Source organism: Protomyctophum parallelum (genome assembly GCF_964188405.1).
Source record: "Protomyctophum parallelum genome assembly, chromosome: 21".
NCBI lineage: Eukaryota > Metazoa > Chordata > Actinopteri > Myctophiformes > Myctophidae > Protomyctophum > Protomyctophum parallelum.
Window position 1 is genome coordinate 5345573 of NC_139713.1, and position 19580 is coordinate 5365152.

Consider the following 19580-nt stretch of genomic DNA (forward strand, 5'->3'; position numbering starts at 1 on the left):
TGGGAACAATTCTGCAAATGTCTTCTAAATCCTGACTGTTTTCTTGAAAAAGCAGTTTTTCTATGTCAGTCGTTCTCAAACACTTTCATGTCACTTTTCACGATTCTTCAAAAATAGCAGACCTACAAGCTTGTAGATCTGCTATTTTTCAATAGCTAAAGCATAACATGATGCTAACACCAAAATGGGTTAATTGTTTACCTAATTATATGGTATATATAAACTATATTTACGTGTATCCGGCCAGCATGCGGGCGGCGTACTCCGCAGCCTGGGGGAACGCCCGCATCAGGGCCGAGCCCTCGAACCCGAGGGCCAGAGTACGGAGAACCAGGAGGTGTGTGTCGTCCAGGACCCCGGCCTGTCTGGAGAGGACCTCCTCAGCCAGGTAGAGAACCTGTAATTATAATAATAACATAATTAATAAATACATTTTGGACCACCAGGACCCCGGCCTGTCTGGAGAGGACCTCCTCAGCCAGGTAGAGAACCTGTAATTATAATAATAACATAATTAATAAATACATTTTGGACCACCAGGACCCCGGCCTGTCTGGAGAGGACCTCCTCAGCCAGGTAGAGAACCTGTAATTATAATAATAACATAATTAATAAATACATTATGGACCACCAGGACCCCGGCCTGTCTGGAGAGGACCTCCTCAGCCAGGTAGAGAACCTGTAATTATAATAATAACATAATTAATAAATACATTATGGACCACCAGGACCCCGGCCTGTCTGGAGAGGACCTCCTCAGCCAGGTAGAGAACCTGTAATCATAATAATAATATAATTAATACATATATAATATAATCCAAAGGCCTCAGCGCCGAGGGCCAGAGTACGCAGCACGTTCCCACTGAGCAATAGTCGGCTATTAGACGTCTGTCTAAAACTGGGCTATAAGTGAATGTTTTTAGCCGTCCAGGCTTAGCTTAGACTTGATTCGCTGTTTTTTAAATGTTGAAACTGACTGACTGACTGACTGACTGAGAGACTCAGTGACTGACTGACTGATTTACTAACTGACGTCAGGGGTAGAGTGCCTGGATGGAGACCGCAAGGTTGCCAGTTCGAACCCTGTGGGCTCCCCCAGAGTTAGTGTCCAAGTGTCCTTGAGCAAGACACTGAACCCCTAATTGCTCCCGATGTGCTGGTTGGCCCCTTGCATGGTTTCCTCCGGCATCGGTGTGTGAATGTGTGAATGTAATGCACAATCTATGTAAAGCGCCTTGGATATAAAGGCGTTATATAAATGCACCATTTACTGATTGATTTACTGACTGACTGGCTGATAAGGTACTGTACAGTACCTCATGGAAGCTCCCTTTACAGCGCAGGGCGTCCATCTAGGGTTAGAGTGTGTAGGGCATAGAGCGTCGCAGTCCCGTCCCCTTTCATGACGACGAGAGACCCGGAAAAGAATTCCCCGTTCACAAGCCAACTCGAGGGGGAATTATTTTCCGGGTCTCTCGAGGGGGGGCGGGACTGCGCCGCTCTATAGAGGGTATATACTAGGGTATAGTAGGGTGTATATACTAGTGTATATACTAGGGTATAGTAGGGTAATAAGGTACCTCATGGAAGTTCCCTTTAGAGCGGTAGGCGTCCATCTTGTCCAGATTGTCCTTGCTGAACGCCGTCACCTCTGCTGCTGCCGCCTGAATATAAAACACGATATAAAATATAATCTGAATTAATAACACATGATGTCAAACTGGCGGTCCTTGAAATGAAAATGGTTGAAAATCATATATTTTCAAACGGGCGTCTGCGGGGCTAATTAGTGTCAATGTGGGGGTCCTTGACCAGGGGGGCAGTCAGACAGATATTTTGTGAAGCCACAAGGAAATCGGGATTTCCTGAAAGTTCATATAATGGCCTGTTGTGGCGCTGTCACTGGACCCAAAAAACCCCATAGCTCCATAGAGGTCCATGTATTTGGGCCCAACTTCACCTAGACTGTATTACCTTAATAAACATGGTCATGAATACTTTCTGCTTCCAGTCACTAGTTTAAAGTCTCATTTCTAATGTCATAATATTCTTTTTGGAAAATTATGGTCCCATTTATTTAAAAAATGACCATAAAGTCGCGTATGTTCTGAGGGGCGTGGCTACCGTTACAGTCTATGAACGGGATCCCCCTCCCACTCGAGTCAAAATAAAAACCAACTAAGAAGAAGGGGGGGGGGGGGGGGAGTCCCGCCTCGTTGTCTGGGCCAGCCAATGGGCCAGCTGGGCCCCAAACGGATCTAGAAAGATGGCGATGTACAATTCAAGGAATAACAGGCTTCATTTTACGTTCATGTTAGACCCGGGGAACGCTTTGTCCATATTCTTTACAGTCTATGTCCTTGACGTGACGAAGGTTTGAGAGGCAGTGATTTAACCCATTCTGACCGGGCACCCATTTTGGTGTTGGCATCATGTCGTGCTTTAGCTATTGAAAAATAGCAGATCTACAAGCTCATATCGCGCCACCGAGTGGCGCGATACGAGCTTGTAGGTCTGCTATTTTTGAAAAATCGAAGAACGACTGACATTTTTTAGAATCTGATCTCAGGTCAGAATGGGTTCATCAGGACCAGTGTGTGTCCAGTGAAAACCTCGTATGAATCTGATCTCAGGTCAGAATGGGTTAATTTACCGTGTCCAGTGCTGCCACCATCAGGTCATCCTTGGTACCGTCCGCACAGTGCTGACAGCCGCACGCGAAGTGGTAGCGCTGCTGCAGCGCCCCCTGGCGGTCGGCGGACAGACTGAGGAAGTCCACGTAGCTGACGGTCAGCTCGGCGCCTTCTGGGATGTGCTCCAGAGCTCGCAGTTCCACCCTGGAACATGTATAACACGTATCGTTATTATTATTAATTAACCCATTCTGACCTGAGATCAGATTCTAAAAATGTCTTCTATACATCCTGACAGTTTTCTGAAAAAGCTATGTTTCTATGTCAGTCGTTCTTCGACTTTTCAGAAATAGCAGACATACAAGCTCATAGCGCGCTATGAGCTTGTAATCTGCTATTTTTCAATAGCTAAAGCATAACGTAATGCTAACACCAAAATGGGTTCCCGTTCAGAATTGGTTTAAAGTACATATCTGCTCCGGGATGTGACATTACATACCCAATCTCTACCTCTCTCCCCCCTCTCTCTCTGGCTCTCTCTGTCTCTCTATCTCTCTCCAGACAGTGGCCTTGTGGTTAGAGTGTCCGCCCTGAAACTGGGAGGTCGGGAAGTTCGACCCGGCCAGGTCATACCAAAGAGACCCAATGCCTCCCTACTTTGCACTCAGCATCAAAGGGTCGGATTGGGGGGGTCAAATCTACTAATCAAAATGATTCCCGAGCGCGGCACTGCTGCAGCTCACCGCTCCAAGAGAGACGGGTCACTGCGGTAACGTGTGTGACAAATCATATGACTTTGACTCTCTCTCTCTCTCTCTCTCCCGCCTCCCTCTCTCCTCCCCCTACCTCTCTCTCTCTCTGTCTCTCTCTCTCTCTCTCCCCCTCTCTCCTCCCCCTACCTCTCTCTCTCTGTCTCTCTCTCTCTCTCTCTCTCCCCCCCTCTCTCCTCCCCCTACCTCTCTCTCTCTCTGTCTCTCTCTCTCTCTCTCTCTCTCCCCCTCTCTCCTCCCCCTACCTCTCTCTCTCTGTCTCTCTCTCTCTCTCTCTCTCTCCCCCTCTCTCCTCCCCCTACCTCTCTCTCTCTGTCTCTCTCTCTCTCTCTCTCTCTCCCCCTCTCTCCTCCCCCTACCTCTCTCTCTCTGTCTCTCTCTCTCTCTCTCTCTCTCCCCCTCTCTCCTCCCCCTACCTCTCTCTCTGTCTCTCTCTCTCTCTCTCTCTCCCCCCCTCTCTCCTCCCCCTACCTCTCTCTCTCTCTCTGTCTCTCTCTCTCTCTCTCCCCCCTCTCTCCTCCCCCTACCTCTCTCTCTCTGCCTCTCTCCTCCCCCTACCTCTCTCTCCCCCCATTTATATCATGTGGCACAATATATGCGATCATGCTCACCCAATCACAGTGCAGAATGGTTACATTTAAACCCTCTTATAGGGTTACATTTCTACAGGGTTACATTTCTACATACCTCTTCTTGGAGTGGAGAACAGACTTCAGCGCTGACTGGCTGCATAGAAAAAAGATAGATATACATATTATAGAGGCTATGCGCATGCTTAAAGTGAATGGCACATCGAGTGGCAAAGCAACATGCAAAGTGAGTTTAACATTGTGTAACGTTGTTTAATGCAATCAGACAGGACTTTTCTGTTTGGATGTATGGGCTGTCAAGGCTAGAAAGTAGTTTTTTTGCCACCTAGCTTTGGAGTATATAGCTATAGTCATAGTGTATTCGGAGCGACCGTACAGTATATATATATATAGTCATAGTGTATATATATAAATACATAGTACTTACTTCCCATGGTTCAGAGCGACGGTACAGTATTAGTACTTACTTCCCATGGTTCAGAGCGACGGTACAGTTGGGCCAACAGTCGTGGTTGACCAACGCCAGGTTAGGAAACAGACCCACACCGACACTCTGCTGCCCCCTCTGGTCACTGAGAGTCACAGCGTTGCTTCTGATCTGCAGGACACACCAAATATGGACGTATCGTAATATAGAGAGACAGACAATAAGACATTTAATCTGTGCTGTTGTATTTTGTACTGTGTATTTGATTGCAGGTTGTATTTTTGAGGTGCGCTAGCCCCTCCTATATTCAGCTATTGGTGTAGATTTTCGCCTTACACGAACAATCCCATTGACAATGAATGGAGAATTTACTTTATATGTGTGTGAGAAATCAGCTATCTTCGTCATACGCAAAGATTAAATTCCCATTGAAAAAGAGTGGAGAATTTACGCCATATGTGTGGCCGAGCAAATCCACATGTTACGGCATGATGATGTACGATGATAAGAGCGCCCCTCACTTCACACAGGTGTGATTTTGTACTGTATATTTGATTGCATTGTATTTTCTAGTGTATGTTTCATTGCAGATTGGAGGATTCCAGGTTTATACGTGTTTATCTGTGTTGCAGGGTACAGTCACCAACACAGTCACCAACATCATGATCAGGTGAGAGATGTTGATGTTACTATACCGCTGTTATAGTATGAAAACATGCATTATTTTATAGTGTTAGTCTTAGTCAACAACATCAACACTACAACCATCTCCCACAGTAACTTTATACACATTGTAACAGGGATATATATGGACTAAGCCTGTCCGACCTCCCTACTCACTCACTCACTCACTCACTCACTCACTCACTCACTCACTCACTCACTCACTCACTCATAAAAGCTGTCGTGTGAGGACCTCAAAGTTCTCCGTTACAACGGCAACATACATAATAGCAACAGCAGTTTCCCTGTAGGCGGGTTAGGGTTAAGGTTAGGGCGAACAGGTGACACAGCAGCTGTTCGGGCTGCGTTAGGGTGTATATATACAGGCACACTTTCGCGTCAAGAAAGCGCCTAGAACAAGTTGAGCATAATTTCCATCCACCACCAGCTGCTTAAAAACCTGGGAGAGACACCTGCCTGGACTAGGCATTTTCTGACGTTTAAGAGTGCTTACACTCTTGGGCCCTTTCTGAAACCAGTCCCTTGACTTGAAGTGCTCTCGGGAGGTTCCCTCGTCAGGAAGTGCCCCTCCAGCTGAATCAAGTTCCCTTTATTAGGGTGCTGGGTATAAAAAACTGTTTGGAAATACACTCGCCCTCCTTGTGCAGAAACAGGAAACAGACACCATTCGTTGCCATGGTTACCATCATGCAATTGTGTTACCTGTGTGAACATCAGTTGGAGCGTTGTCTATTGTGCATCAGATGAAGATTGTTTAGGAGGAGTTTATTTATAATTTATTTGTGGTGGTACTTCCATTTGTAGGTGGCGGTTTCCATGTGGATAGAGAGCAGGGCTGCACAAGGCAATGGAGTCTAGATCGGCACAGACTCGCTCTTGAGGGCTTTATAAGCCACTTCCACTCAAGGCTGCTTGGTTTCGGACGACACTTAATATGGCGCAGCCTCGCGTGAACGCGCATATCGAGGGCAAGTGTGTAGGGCGAGTGGCGAGGAGCTGGTTTCAGAAAGGGGGTTAGGGTTAATGTTAGGGCGTGGTCGTACCATAGCGAACAGGTGCGCCAGCAGCTCGTCGGCCTGGGGTTTCCCGGGCCAGTACTCCAGGAAGTGTTTGACGTCGCTCTGCAGCTCGCCGAGCTCGGCCGCGCTCATGTCCGCCCGCTGGTCCTTCAGCGTGTCCACCGACACCAGCTGGCTGTCCATGATGCCCGTCTGCTTGTGCATGCGCCACAGCACACGGGCCACCAGGCTGGAAGAAATAATATATAATAATTATTATTATTATAATAACTATAATGCGCCACAGCACACGGGCCACCAGGCTGGAAGAAATAATATATTATTATTATTATTATAATAACTATAATGCGCCACAGCACACGGGCCACCAGGCTGGAAGAAATAATATATTATTATTATTATTATAATAACTATAATGCGCCACAGCACACGGGTCACCAGGCTGGAAGAAATAATATATTATTATTATTATAATAACTATAATGCGCCACAGCACACACATAAATAATGATACAACGAGAAAACAACTAGAAAAAAGTGCCACTCGGGGGCACAGGTCTCCGGGGTGCATACTTAGTTTAGACTAGTCATTGGTTAGACATGGGTTAAGGTTAGGTTTAGGGTGAGGGTTTGAGATAGGTTGTAGTTGTAGGACTAACCAAATGTTCGGGTGCAGTACTTAGTTTAGACAGTTTTTGGTTTAGACTAGTCATTGGTTAGACCAGTCATTAGTCCTACAACTACAACCTCTCTCAAACCCTCGCCCTAACCTCCCACGGGGCAGCACACCTAAACCTAACCTTAACCCATGTCCAACCAATGACTAGTCTAAACCTAACCTCCCACGGGGCAGCACACCTAAACCTAACCTTAACCCATGTCCAACCAATGACTAGTATAAACCTATAACCTCCCACGGGGCAGCACACCTAAACCTAACCTTAACCCATGTCCAACCAATGACTAGTATAAACCTATAACCTCCCACGGGGCAGCACACCTAAACCTAACCTTAACCCATGTCTAACCAATGACTAGTATAAACCTATAACCTCCCACGGGGCAGCACACCTAAACCTAACCTTAACCCATGTCTAACCAATGACTAGTCTAAACCTGACCTCCCACGGGGCAGCACACCTAAACCTAACCTTAACCCATGTCTAACCAATGACTAGTCTAAACCTAACCTCCCACGGGGCAGCACACCTAAACCTAACCTTAACCCATGTCTAACCAATGACTAGTCTAAACTAAATATGCAAACCGTCTAAACTAAGTACGGCACACCAGGTCTCCGCCAGGATAGGAAAAATGTCAAGTGGGATTTCTTCCTCACCCAGTTTGACCCCAATGGTGATTTGCAGCATTTTGTACAAAATGGGACACTTTGGAAGCCAATCTTAACCAATCAGGATGGAATATGAGAAATCAAACACACACGTCTTGATTACATGACTATAGAGATCATGTGTAAGTTTTACACAGTTTTGGTGCAGTTATAGGCAAAAACAGGAATGACATTTTAAATTTTTCAAGTGGCATTTCTTCCTTGGTGTAGTCGTGGGAATGTGCATGAAAAATGTCCTTCAAATTGCACAAATTGGCAATCTTAGCCAATGGGGATTGAATATGGGGAAGTGGACAGGTCCGTGTTGATGACATGACTATGGAGATAGTGTGAGATGAGATGAGATGAGATATACTTTATTAATCCCAGAGGGGAAATTGAAGTGTTACAACAGCATAAAGTGCATAGAAACTAAAAAGCTAAAAACTACTGGACAGACAGAGCAACACAGAACAGACACAAATGACATAATCACACAAGACCAGACAACCAAGGACCATATGCCATTTTGGGGGGGGGGGGTAAAAAGTCTGATGGCAGTTGGCATGAAAGAGAGTCTGTAGCGTTCCGTGCACATCAGGGGGAGTGTGAGCCTACGGCTGAAGGTGCTCGTCCTATCCCGCAGCACCTCATTTAAGGGGTGGGAGGGATTTGCCCACATGGAGTCCAGTTTAACCCTGATCCTCCTCTCCGCGACTGATCAATTTGTGTGATGTATGGATAAATTGTGTAATGTAAGTAATGTCTTTTGCAAAAGTCAAAGTGGAGCTATAACAGGCCGCTGTTGACAAATTGGGGCAGAGGTTCGTCGTTGGCATCCAGGGAGTGTGTGTGTGCACAGTTTGTCCAGGCCAACGGTGCCGGAGATTAGGAGCTCTATTTTCGTCACTGCTAAACCCCTTATCCCTAAACCTCTTTGCCTTTTTTTTTATATTTTGAAAAACATTTTTGAATAGTTCAACTAGCCAATCTACATTGACGCGTTGTGAGCTTGTAGACTGTCCATTTTATCTATTCAAAAATGTTTAGGAAAATAGTAAAAAAGGCAAAGAAGTTTAGGGATAAGGGGTTTAGCGGTGACGAAAATGGAGCCCTAGCTGTACACAGACGGATGGACACACACACACACACACGGACGGACAGACGGAGTGCAAAACATTCTCTCCCCCTGCCTTCGGCCTGGTGGAGACAATAATAATTTGTTATTTACCGGACGTTGGCGTTGGGCGCGGTGGTTCGCCCCCTGAGGGCGTCACACTCGTGCTTGTGCTCGTCCCAGCATGCCGTCTGGCAGGTGCGGTCGCAGTAGCGAGCGAAGTGACACACGGCGCAGGCGTGGAGGCTCGCCTGGCGGCGGAAACAGCTGTGGCACACCTGGGAGGTCACACTGGCACACGCACAGACACACGCACGCACAGACGCGCGCACGCGCGCACACACACACACACACACACACACACACACACACACACACACACACACACACACACAGTGAGAGAGAGGGGGTGTGGTGAAATTATTGTTTTTTTCACACTTTTAAGAGCATAAAACAATAGCATTTAATGAGGCTCTATAAAGCTGATTGATTGATTATTTCACAGTATGTAGAATGGATACATTTCAAACAAAAACTTCTACTTGAGGATGGAACCACTAAAAGTACATACAAATATACACTATGCAACAAAAAAAAGGTAAAGTTAAAAAGGGTAAGGAAGGGAAAAAAAGCATGTACAGTATAGAAAGGATAAAAAGATAAAGCTGGCTTTATGCAAAGGTTTGTTAATTATTTGTATTGGAAAGAAATTAAAACCCCCAAATAGACCATAATGGTAGTGCATTAAACAGCAGCAGATGCGTATAATGATCTGCTAAATGTACTTAGTAATATGAGTACAACTATAAAGCAAAACCAAGCAACCACAGGTATGGCCCAACATATCTTGCACGTCTGATCGTTCCCAGTGGCGTGCACAGATAGACACTAGTGGGTGCTAGAGCACCCCCTGCCCTTTTGGCAATGTGCTTCTTACCTTGTAGTGTGTGGACCATGAGGTGACATTGATCAAATCTAGATAAAAAACGCTTCTACTATATTATTTAGGCCCCCACAATCTAATGCTATGTTTCTATGTCAGTGGTTCTTCGATAAAAAAAAAAATAGAAGACCTAAAATAGAAGACCTACAAAAATAGCAGATCTACAAGCTCATAGCGCATCACCGAGTGGCGCGCTATGAGCTTGTAGATCTGCTATTTTTCAATAGTTAAAGCACCAAAATGCGCTGCACAAGGTGCCCTTTTTTTACTTGAGCACCTGCCCCTCTAAATGTCTGTGCACGCCACTGCCTACAAACCCTCCCGCACACTCAGATCAGCCAACTCAGGGAAGTTTGGGATGTTTGGGATAACATGAGGAGCGTTGTCCACATGTCATCCCAAACTCTTCTCCCTTCTGGCTCCAAACATAGTTTTTAAGCCAGTGCATTCCAGTGCATAGTGAATGCACTTCCCATTACAATCAGAACTGCTCACTAAACTCACTCCCAATATTTTCCGTCGTAATCTGAAAACCCACCTCTTCAGACTCCATTTTAGCTCATAGCACTTGCCCTAACCTCGACGACCTTACAGGCATATGCAAAGGCTTCAACTTACGTCATTTTAGATAGTATTTTATGTAGACATAGCTCTCTATAGAGGGAATGCACATGCATAAAGTGAATGGGAAATCGAGTGGCAAAGCGAGTTTAATGTTGTTGTCAGACTTTTCTGTGTGGATGATTGGGCTATCAAGGCCAGAAAAGTAGTTTTTTGCCAATCAGTAGGCGTTCACGCATAACTTCCGGGTATGATGATGATGTCACACGCATTCGATTAGATTAGATTAAATTTATTGTCACTGCACATAGTATACAAATACTTTGACAATGAAATGAATAGTGGCGTCCAACCAGAGTGCAATACAGTAATGCAATAATGGGAATAAATACACTTGTTGTTGAATGTACAGAATGTACAGTATGTACAGTAATATATAATAAAGGAAATAAATAGAAAAATAGACAATGAAGTATAAATATAAATATAAATGAGAAGTATGCATACATATACACACCCACCCACACAAGCCATAAGCCATAACATACATGTATGTATGGTGTGAGCATGAGAGTTCAGATGGGAAGGAGGAAGGGGGTATCATACCCTCTATACTAGTGTATACTCATATAGTTTCATTATATAGATATTCTAATGTTAGACGGATGTTAGGTTCTTACTGTAGCTCACGTATTATTCTTGATGTCTATTGTTATGTATTTGATGTTGCCATGCGTTGTTGTTGCTTACTGTAAATAGCTCTGGATTAAGAGCGTCTGCTAAATGCCTAACTTATAATTGTAATTGTCTGTAGTGTCCACCGTTATGCTTTAGCCCTAGAACACTGAAACGGGTGATTTGTCACCCGGACAATTATATTTTTGCAATTTTCGTAACGTTGCTGATGTCTGAGGTGGGGGCGGGTCTTTCAGTACCTTCACGATGCTCAGTGACATCATAATGTTGCTGATGTCTGAGGTGGGGGCGGGTCTTTCAGTACCTTCACGATGCTCAGTGACATCATAATGTTGCTGATGTCTGAGGTGGGGGCGGGTCTTTCAGTACCTTCACGATGCTCAGTGACATCATAATGTTGCTGATGTCTGAGGTGGGGGCGGGTCTTTCAGTACCTTCACGATGCTCAGTGACATCATAAAAGGTATATGTTTGTTTCCCTGCCCACATGGACAATGGACTTTATTTTATTTGTATTTATGTTTTCTTCATTGGACCATAGAGCATCGAAGTCTGACGTCAATATCTGTAGAGGGCGCAAATCCACGGGTTCATGTACTTTTTATGTGCATTGTGATCCCCATATAGGGGGGATTTTAGATCGACTCATATAAGAACTGTGTTTGAAAAATAAACAAATCATCCACAAGTGACTGTGAGAAAACACTATTGTTACTGCTACTGAATTAGTTACATTTCCGCTAGAAACTGACTGTATCATATAGGAGTGACTCATGTCATAAACGATACAGAGACAGGTCCCTGACAATAACGCAGAGACAGCTTGTTTCTTTTTGGACCACAATGCTTATAGTAGACGATATTAAGATCACCCTATGTTCTTCTCCATAGAGAAATTGCTTCCAGGGGAAACCAGGGGACGAGCGAGTGACGTCAGGACTTCGGCACTCTATTCTCAAAGATGGATCTGATACAGGATTCATTCAGGATTCGACAATCTAAATCTAAATTAAATTAAATTGAGCAGAGAACATTGTAGCCAATGTTTGACCCATTTAAGCCCAGTATGTTTGTAGACTAAAGTACTTCTTGAGTAAAAGTACAAAGGTATTGGCATCAAAATGTACTTAAAGTACCAAAAGTAAAAGTACTAATTATGCAGAATGTCCCATTTGAAATTTTCAAATGTGTACTATAAACATATTTCGAAAATAGCCGATCTACAAGCTCACAATGTGTCGCGATGCGGCACATTGTGAGCTTGTAGATCGGCTATTTTCAAATAAACATAATGCAAAATAAAGTTTTCAAATAAGTAAGAGTGGAGAAAAAGTAGAATACTACAATACTTCTACTACAAAGTAGTAGGAAGTCAATAATTACAAATACCTCAAAATTGTACTCAAGTACAGCATTTTAACTAAGTAAAGGTACTTAGTTACTTTCCACCACTGAGTATGATGTCACATGACTGTGTAGCTAAATAAAGCCTAAAGTTAGACATAGGTATGTCTAAATGAGACCCACGGGTCACATGATGACGCACACGCACACACTCACACACACATGGAAATTGAATGCGCACACGCACGCACTGTCGCACACACAATCCATGATTAAGCATTGCACTTGTTTACACTATATGATTAACCATTTTCAATTCATCACACTCACATGCACAGACAGACATACACGCGTGCACGCACACTGCATGCGGCGCACACACACACACACACACACACACCCCCATCTGATCTAAAGTTAGACTTAGGTAAATATGAGCCCCTCCGTCAGCTGATACCACACACCGTGACACACAGCGATGTGGAGTGACCACATCCAAAATGTTAATTTGAGGGACAAGTAGGACAGTGGGGCTGTGGTTAGCAACTTATTACCGTACTTAAACTAAAAAAAGACATTTCACCGCTGGAAGAAACTGCAGTCACTACAATGTTAATAGTATGTGTAGTAGATAACAGTAGCACGAATTGAAATGTGCACCCTTATGGCCAGAACAATAATGAAGTCTGTGTGTTTTGACTAGGGTTTGACTGGATTGCTGAGTTCCTAGACAATGACCATAATAGTCTGGGAATTATGTGTTTAAAGTGGGAAATTTGGTCTAAAATATTGTCTATATACATACATTCATGAATCCACTTGCTGACCGGCTGTCACTATTGGGCATTTTTTTAATAGGGGTTTCTTGTGACCCTACCATTAACTTTCTATGGCATGAAGGCAGACATGTCAAACTTTCTTTTTGCTTTAAGTAACATGTCAAACTAGGGGGTTTTCATGATTCTGAATCCATTCCAAGCATTAGTTTAGCACCAAAAAAACGGCCATAGACGTCATGATGAAATGTGATGAGATCAGCACAAAATGTGAAGAGGTCAGCACATTTGCTATGGCTGTTTTTAGCCCAAGGAGTGTATTTTGTGCAAAACTAATGCATATTACTAATACTTAAAGCAAAAGGAAAGTTTGACATTTTTTACATTTTTGCCTGCCACAGGATGTTAATGGTAGGATCACAAGAAACCCCTTATAAAACAAATTGCCCGATACTAACAGCCGGTCAGCAAGTGGATTCATGAATATATACAGTATATAGACAATATTTCCCACCCGTCCACCTCGACTGCCGGACTACTAGACAGTAGCACGACAGTAAGCATGTGTTTTAGAACAATAACACGGGTGATTTTCACCCGGACAATTATATTACTGTAATTTTCATAATGTTGCTGATGTCAGAGGTGGGCGGGTCTTTCAGTACCTTCATGATGCTCAGTGACATCATAATGTTGCTGATGTCAGAGGTGGGCGGGTCTTTCATTACCATCACGATGCTCAGTGACATCATAGAAGGTAGGTTTGTTTACCTGCCCACATGCCTGGTTTTTTCTACAGACAGGTGTTTGGGTGTTTTTTTGTTTTATTTTCTTCACTGCACCATTCATTCTCACATGTCCCAGGATCAATTTCTTTTTTGTATTATTCTTTTTTTAAATAATATGCACAGATGTTGCCCCTTTTATTGTGAAAAGTCATGACAAATTAAAGAAGAGTACTCAAGTTGCCATGTATTTGCTGTACTTCAATATATTTTGATGATAAATATTGTTTATGGAATATTTTACATTGGGAAACATATACCTGCAGTGTTTGTTTAGTGATGGTGTAACAACAAATATATATGTTCCATGTTCTAGTGTTAAAGACCACCTCATTAATACATGGTTCCTCCTCATTCAAATGTGCACTTTGCACTCCAAAGCAAACTCCACATGCCCCAACATTTTATTTACGTGCCAATGTCAACCCCTTACCCCTGTGTCGGATCGCTGGTTAGACTGGCATATTTGCTGATACCGATATGACCAAATAAGAGCCGACCCGATACTTTTCCGATACCGATACAGTATCATCTCTAGTTCTAATCTTTACCTGTCCAGCACCACAGCCGTGCTCAGAGAAGACCATCTCATTAATACTACATGGTTCTAATCTTTACCTGTCCAGCACCACAGCAGCGTAGCCGGGCTCAGAGAAGACCATCTCCCCGGCTCTCAGGTCCTTGGTGCTCCTCAGACCACGGCCCTTCTTCTCCGCCTCGAACAGCTCCGCGTTCTCCATGAGTTAACGATGAGCGGGCCTTTCAAATCCACAGGGGAGAAAAATACAGAACTTCCAATGCAAGCCTCTTGGGGACAATGGCAGCTCTTTAGAGGTTTATGTCCTCCTAGACTGTTTAGGACACCCTGCAGCCTGCAGCCCTGATCCTGAATGGTATGTTCCAAAAATACACCCTCAGCCCTCAGCGTTGCCAGACCTGAGCAGACAGGCGTGGCCAAAGGAAGCCGTCTGCCGCCGTCTCTTTCGGGTTTTTTAGACAGCTGGTGGATGGAAAAGAAGCTCCTCCCACGCGGCTGAATCCCGCAACGGACAGATTTCCGGAAACGTTTATCCCCGTGGCAGTCACCCGCCTGGGTGGAGCTTAATTTCCATCCACCAGCTGTCTTAAAAACACGGAAAAGACGCTGGCAGACAGCTGTAAACGGCCGTGCCTGTCTGGTAGGTCTGGCAACAGCTCCTGCATGTCCTAAACCGGTAGTTCCCAAAGTGGGGTCCGGGGACCCCTAGGGAGTTCCATGCAGCTAAATGATAGTTTGGAACCAAATGGACCCTTATTGGTCTGTAACTCTGAGAGTTTACAAGAACAAATGTACACTCTCAGAGTGAAATTTATATTGATTTTACAATATACATTGGGGGTCCCAGAGATAGAAATGCCATTAAATGGGAGTCCGTAGCCTGTTGCATATCAAACTGGGGGTCCTTGAAATGAAATGATCACTGCTAGAGCTGTAAAACATCTTCTCTCATGGGGGTCCCTGGCATAGCTTTTCTAATGGGGGGTCCGCAGGCTAATGAGTGTAATTTTGGGGGTCCTAAACTCCACCCTGCATGTCCTAAAAAAAACACTGGTTTCCAAACAGTGGGTCGGGAGTCAGGACCCATTTGTTGGTCACGGACACATTACTTTTTTATTTCCTATACTTTTGGTTTTAAATTATTATTGCAAAACATTTTCCCAAAAAATATTCCCCCCCAAAAAACTAAACTTTTCATGAATTAAAAGACAAAATTAAATGAGTTTTTCCCCGCCCAGTAAGTTCATGAACAAATCCTCTCCTCTCCTCTCCTTCCCTCCCCTCCCCTCCCCTCCCCTCTTCTCCCCTCCCCTTCCCTCGGGGGTATTTTGGTGCTACAGCTGTGGTTGTCACTCTGTGAATGTGAGAGGTGTGACGTGACGACATCACAAGATTCACAAACACGTCTTACAGAAGCAGATCTGTTACAGTGTGAACTTAAGCGAGGGCCCCTTCTATCACCGTAACATCATCATACATACATCATCTCATTCCGGCCAATAGGGCCCCTTCTATCACAGTAACATCATCTTACATCATCTCATTCCGGCCAATCACAATTTCCTCACTTTTGTATTCAATGTTTTGTGTTTGCGCACAAACACTCCAAACTGGGGCCATTCATTGTCAATGCCAATGGCATTCAATGTTTGTGTTTACACAAACGCTCAAAGCTGAACATAGGAGGGTCTCTAGCGCCCCTCAAAAATACATGCATGACAAGTTTGACAACAAAACACAATATTGTATACAGCAGGGGCGTGACTTCAGAGCGGCTTTCAAAATGCCCAGCTAAACGAGATCTACCCACCAATTTGTTTTTTTATCCCATTGCTGAAAATAGTTTAAAAGAAATGTACCTTTGGAATAGTGGCGCTGATGTTACATATAATAGAAGGGTAAAAATGCCAGGGTGTGGGCCCCCCTGGTGTGGGAACCCCTGGCATAGGTCAACAGTGTAAATATTTGTTTTAGTTACAGAGCTGCATTGGACCTCCTTTTATGTCATTTAAAAAGGCATTAGAACTTTTTTTTCAAATCATTCTAATACAGTCAGACATTGTAGATCTGCCATTTTCACACGTTTCACACAGAATATGGGACAATAATAGGGTTGACTTAAACAAGGCTAAAAAGTGACAGGCAATAAAACTGGTATTGAAACCTCTGTACTGTACTGTACTGTACTGAATCATATAGTTAGTAGGCACTGATTCGTTTTGCCTGTTTGGTGCTCAAACCCAACCCACAAATGAATTAACCCATTCTGACCCGAGATCAGATTCTAAAAATGTCTGTTTGAAAATGACAGTTCTTCGATTTTTCAAAAATAGCAGACCTACAAGCTCGTAGCGCGCTATGAGCTTGTAGATCTGCTATTTTTAAATAGCTAAAGCATAACGTAATGCTAACACCAAAAGGGTTAAAGCCATTGCACCAACATTATGAAAGAAGGCATTTATTGATCTCACAAAAGATATGTGCTACAGGCACTAGCAGAACGCTTTTATAACATGCTTTGCATATTTAAATTGTAGAGGAAAACATATCTCACTGTCACACCCGTCTCAGGTGAGGATAATGTAAACTACGACGACCAAACGTAATGGCAAGGCACACAGTTAACAGTTAAATAAAGTGTCAATGCAATAAAGTAACAGAACAAAAAATATTCAAAACAAATACCTACTTCAAATGTAAAATGAATCGAGTGTCAAAAGATTAGGCCTAATAAAAAAAAACTTTGGTTTCCGGTTGCCGACCGACTCTATTAAATATGCGCGACTCATATTATTTTATTGGCATTTGGTGAAAAAAAAAAAAAAAAAAAAAAGAAGTTCAGAATGCGACCGAGTAAGACCCAAAAGGTCTTTATTAAAATTAAAATTATCTTTGATGAGACCATTGGGACGCGCGAAGTCAAAATAAAGTTTTCTTTCGTCTAAAATATCACGTGCGCAAATGTTTTGGAATGCGTCATCGCGAGGAGACGCACAACACAACAGTGACAACATACAGCATGGACCTGTGCACGGTGTCTGTGACTGTCCACTGCCCGTGCAAAGCACCGCCACAGATCATACGATTGAGTACAAAAACATTTGAAGACATAATTAAGGAGGTGAAACCGTGCCGGTGTCGGTTTAAGTCCGCAGAAGGGAGACACGACCGAGCGGATAAATGGACTATCATCTCAGCCGACATACTCTCCCCCCCCACCCTGGAGCCTCTAGGCGCCCAGGCTGGGTGCGTGCTGGGCATGTTTGACTTTCGGTATCTATAGCCCTGAGATGCGAGGAGGAGGAAACCCATTCGGCTCATGCTTCTACCCCGTCAGAACGTTAGCTAACGTTAGCTTAGCCCCATATATGTGCTCGGAGCTACAGAATGAGCGTAGGGAGAGGAGAGGGCACATATGGGGCTAACGTTAGCTATGTTTTTGTCTTTTAATAACTAGCACTATAGCTATGTTGATGCCAGCAACACGTTCTAACTTTTTATGTCAAAACATGAATGGGCGTAGGGAGAGGAGAGGGCACATATCATATATGGGGCTAACGTTAGCTATGTTTTTGTCTTTTAATAACTAGCACTATAGCTATGTTGATGCCAGCAACACGTTCTAACTTTTTATGTCAAAACATGAGCTGGAAAGCAGAGGTTGTTTTACGTTAGGTGGGTTGTTGCTGACACCACCGTTACCTAAAACTGGATGGCCAATAAATGAAGTACACGTGATTTCACAATGTTTACAAGCATGAAAGATTCATGCCACCCCAAAACACAGGCGCAACTAAATAAAATAGGGGGCTTGCAAATGTAGTCTTAGACCTGCCATGATTCCACAGTTCAAATGAACTGAGTTGCAGGCAGGAGGAAGGGCAGCAGTTTGACGTGACTGTGCATTTCATTACTGTCAGAGCCTTCTAGTTACTGTAAGACAGTACAATTTACAATTTAGGCATTTATCAGACGCTCTTAATCCAGAGCGATTTACATTAAGCAAGAACAAAAAGCATGGGAATACATCACATAAAAATAATTTATCATGAAACATGCGTATTAAGTATTCAACCAGTGTGTGGACATTCTATTCAAAGTTTTCAAATGTTTAGCTGTAGGCATGTAGACGTAGTGTTATGTGTACTTGAACCATTCATTATTTAAAATATGGTATTTCAGGCAAATATTGAAGTTATTAAAAAAGAAGCCTATCCATCATTGCCGTAGGAAAAAAAAAAGTTTAAAAATAATCCTCTCTACCCATCCTTCCCACGAAAAAATAAAATAAATAAAAATAAATTCCTTGCTACCCAACTTTCCCACGAAAAATAAAATAAAAAAATAAAATAAAATAAATTCCCTACCTACTCAGCCCAAAAATGACAGCCAATCGGAAACCAAAGTTTTTTTTTTTTAGGCCTTAGGACAATCAAAATTCTATAATAACAAATGCAATTAAACGATGGTTTTAACTCAATACAATTACAAAACAACACCTGGAAACAGTGACAGCTCCTGAACACCCCAGTAGGTGTGCTGTCACATTTATCACCTATCCCCGATACCCCACGGCCCCTCTCCCACCAGACAACCAAATAATCAGGGTCATTTATACCACTTCTGTTCACAGGCAATAAAACAACACAAAAATACATCATGTACATTAAGTATTCCGACACTTTGTGACAATTACGTAGGCCTATCTGACACTGTCATCGGTGTTATAGCCGTAGAAAGACTCAAGGAAAACGTTTTTGAATGTAGCTGCTATAATAAAGTTAGACTTGTAGCCCCCAAAGGTGGTTTGCTACAGGTGTGATTCCTGGCAAACCTAAATGACCTGAAGCCCATTTTGACTTTTAGGTTCCACAGCAGAGCTACGGTGGCACTGCTTGGCAGAGTGATGAATGATGATTGTGAGTCGAATGTCACACCTGTCTCAGGTGAGGATAATGTAACCTACTACGACCATAATCAAGTGATATGGCAAAAGGCACACAGTTGGCAGATTTTAACAGTTAAAGTCAATGCAATAAAGTAACTAAACAAAGGATACCATCGGATATCATATCTGAACATAAAACATATTCAAAGCAAATACTTCAAATGATCAAATGTAAAATGAATCAAGTGTTATAAAATAAAAAAAGCAAAATTAGGACAATCACAATTCTATAATAGAAAAAATTCAATTTAACCATGGGTTTAACTCAATACAATTACAAAACAACACCTGGAAACAGTGACAGCTCCTGAACACCCCAGTAGGTGTGCTGTCACATTAATCACCTATCCCCGATACCCCACGGCCCCTCTCCCACCAGACAACCAAATAATCAGGGTCATTTATACCACTTCTGTTCA

General features: G+C 43.3%; 1 protein-coding gene across 2 annotated transcripts in view; it reads right to left on the reverse strand.

Moving 5' to 3' along the window:
- Positions 1 to 14565, reverse strand: part of LOC310879282 (histone-lysine N-methyltransferase Smyd1-like) — a 294932-nt gene extending 280367 nt beyond the window's left edge. For both annotated transcript variants that reach the window (XR_014570986.1, XM_083793839.1), the window contains exons 1-8: positions 14294 to 14565; positions 8685 to 8861; positions 6148 to 6352; positions 4461 to 4591; positions 4091 to 4129; positions 2654 to 2837; positions 1581 to 1664; positions 234 to 397 (exon numbers count right to left, since the gene is read on the reverse strand). Coding sequence is in view for 1 of the 2 variants with exons in the window: in XM_083793839.1 (XP_083649965.1) it covers positions 234 to 397; positions 1581 to 1664; positions 2654 to 2837; positions 4091 to 4129; positions 4461 to 4591; positions 6148 to 6352; positions 8685 to 8861; positions 14294 to 14415 (1106 nt within the window). In the remaining variant the exon portion in view is untranslated. The remainder of the gene's footprint in view (positions 1 to 233; positions 398 to 1580; positions 1665 to 2653; positions 2838 to 4090; positions 4130 to 4460; positions 4592 to 6147; positions 6353 to 8684; positions 8862 to 14293) is intronic.
- Between the last annotated feature and the right edge of the window lie 5015 nt (positions 14566 to 19580).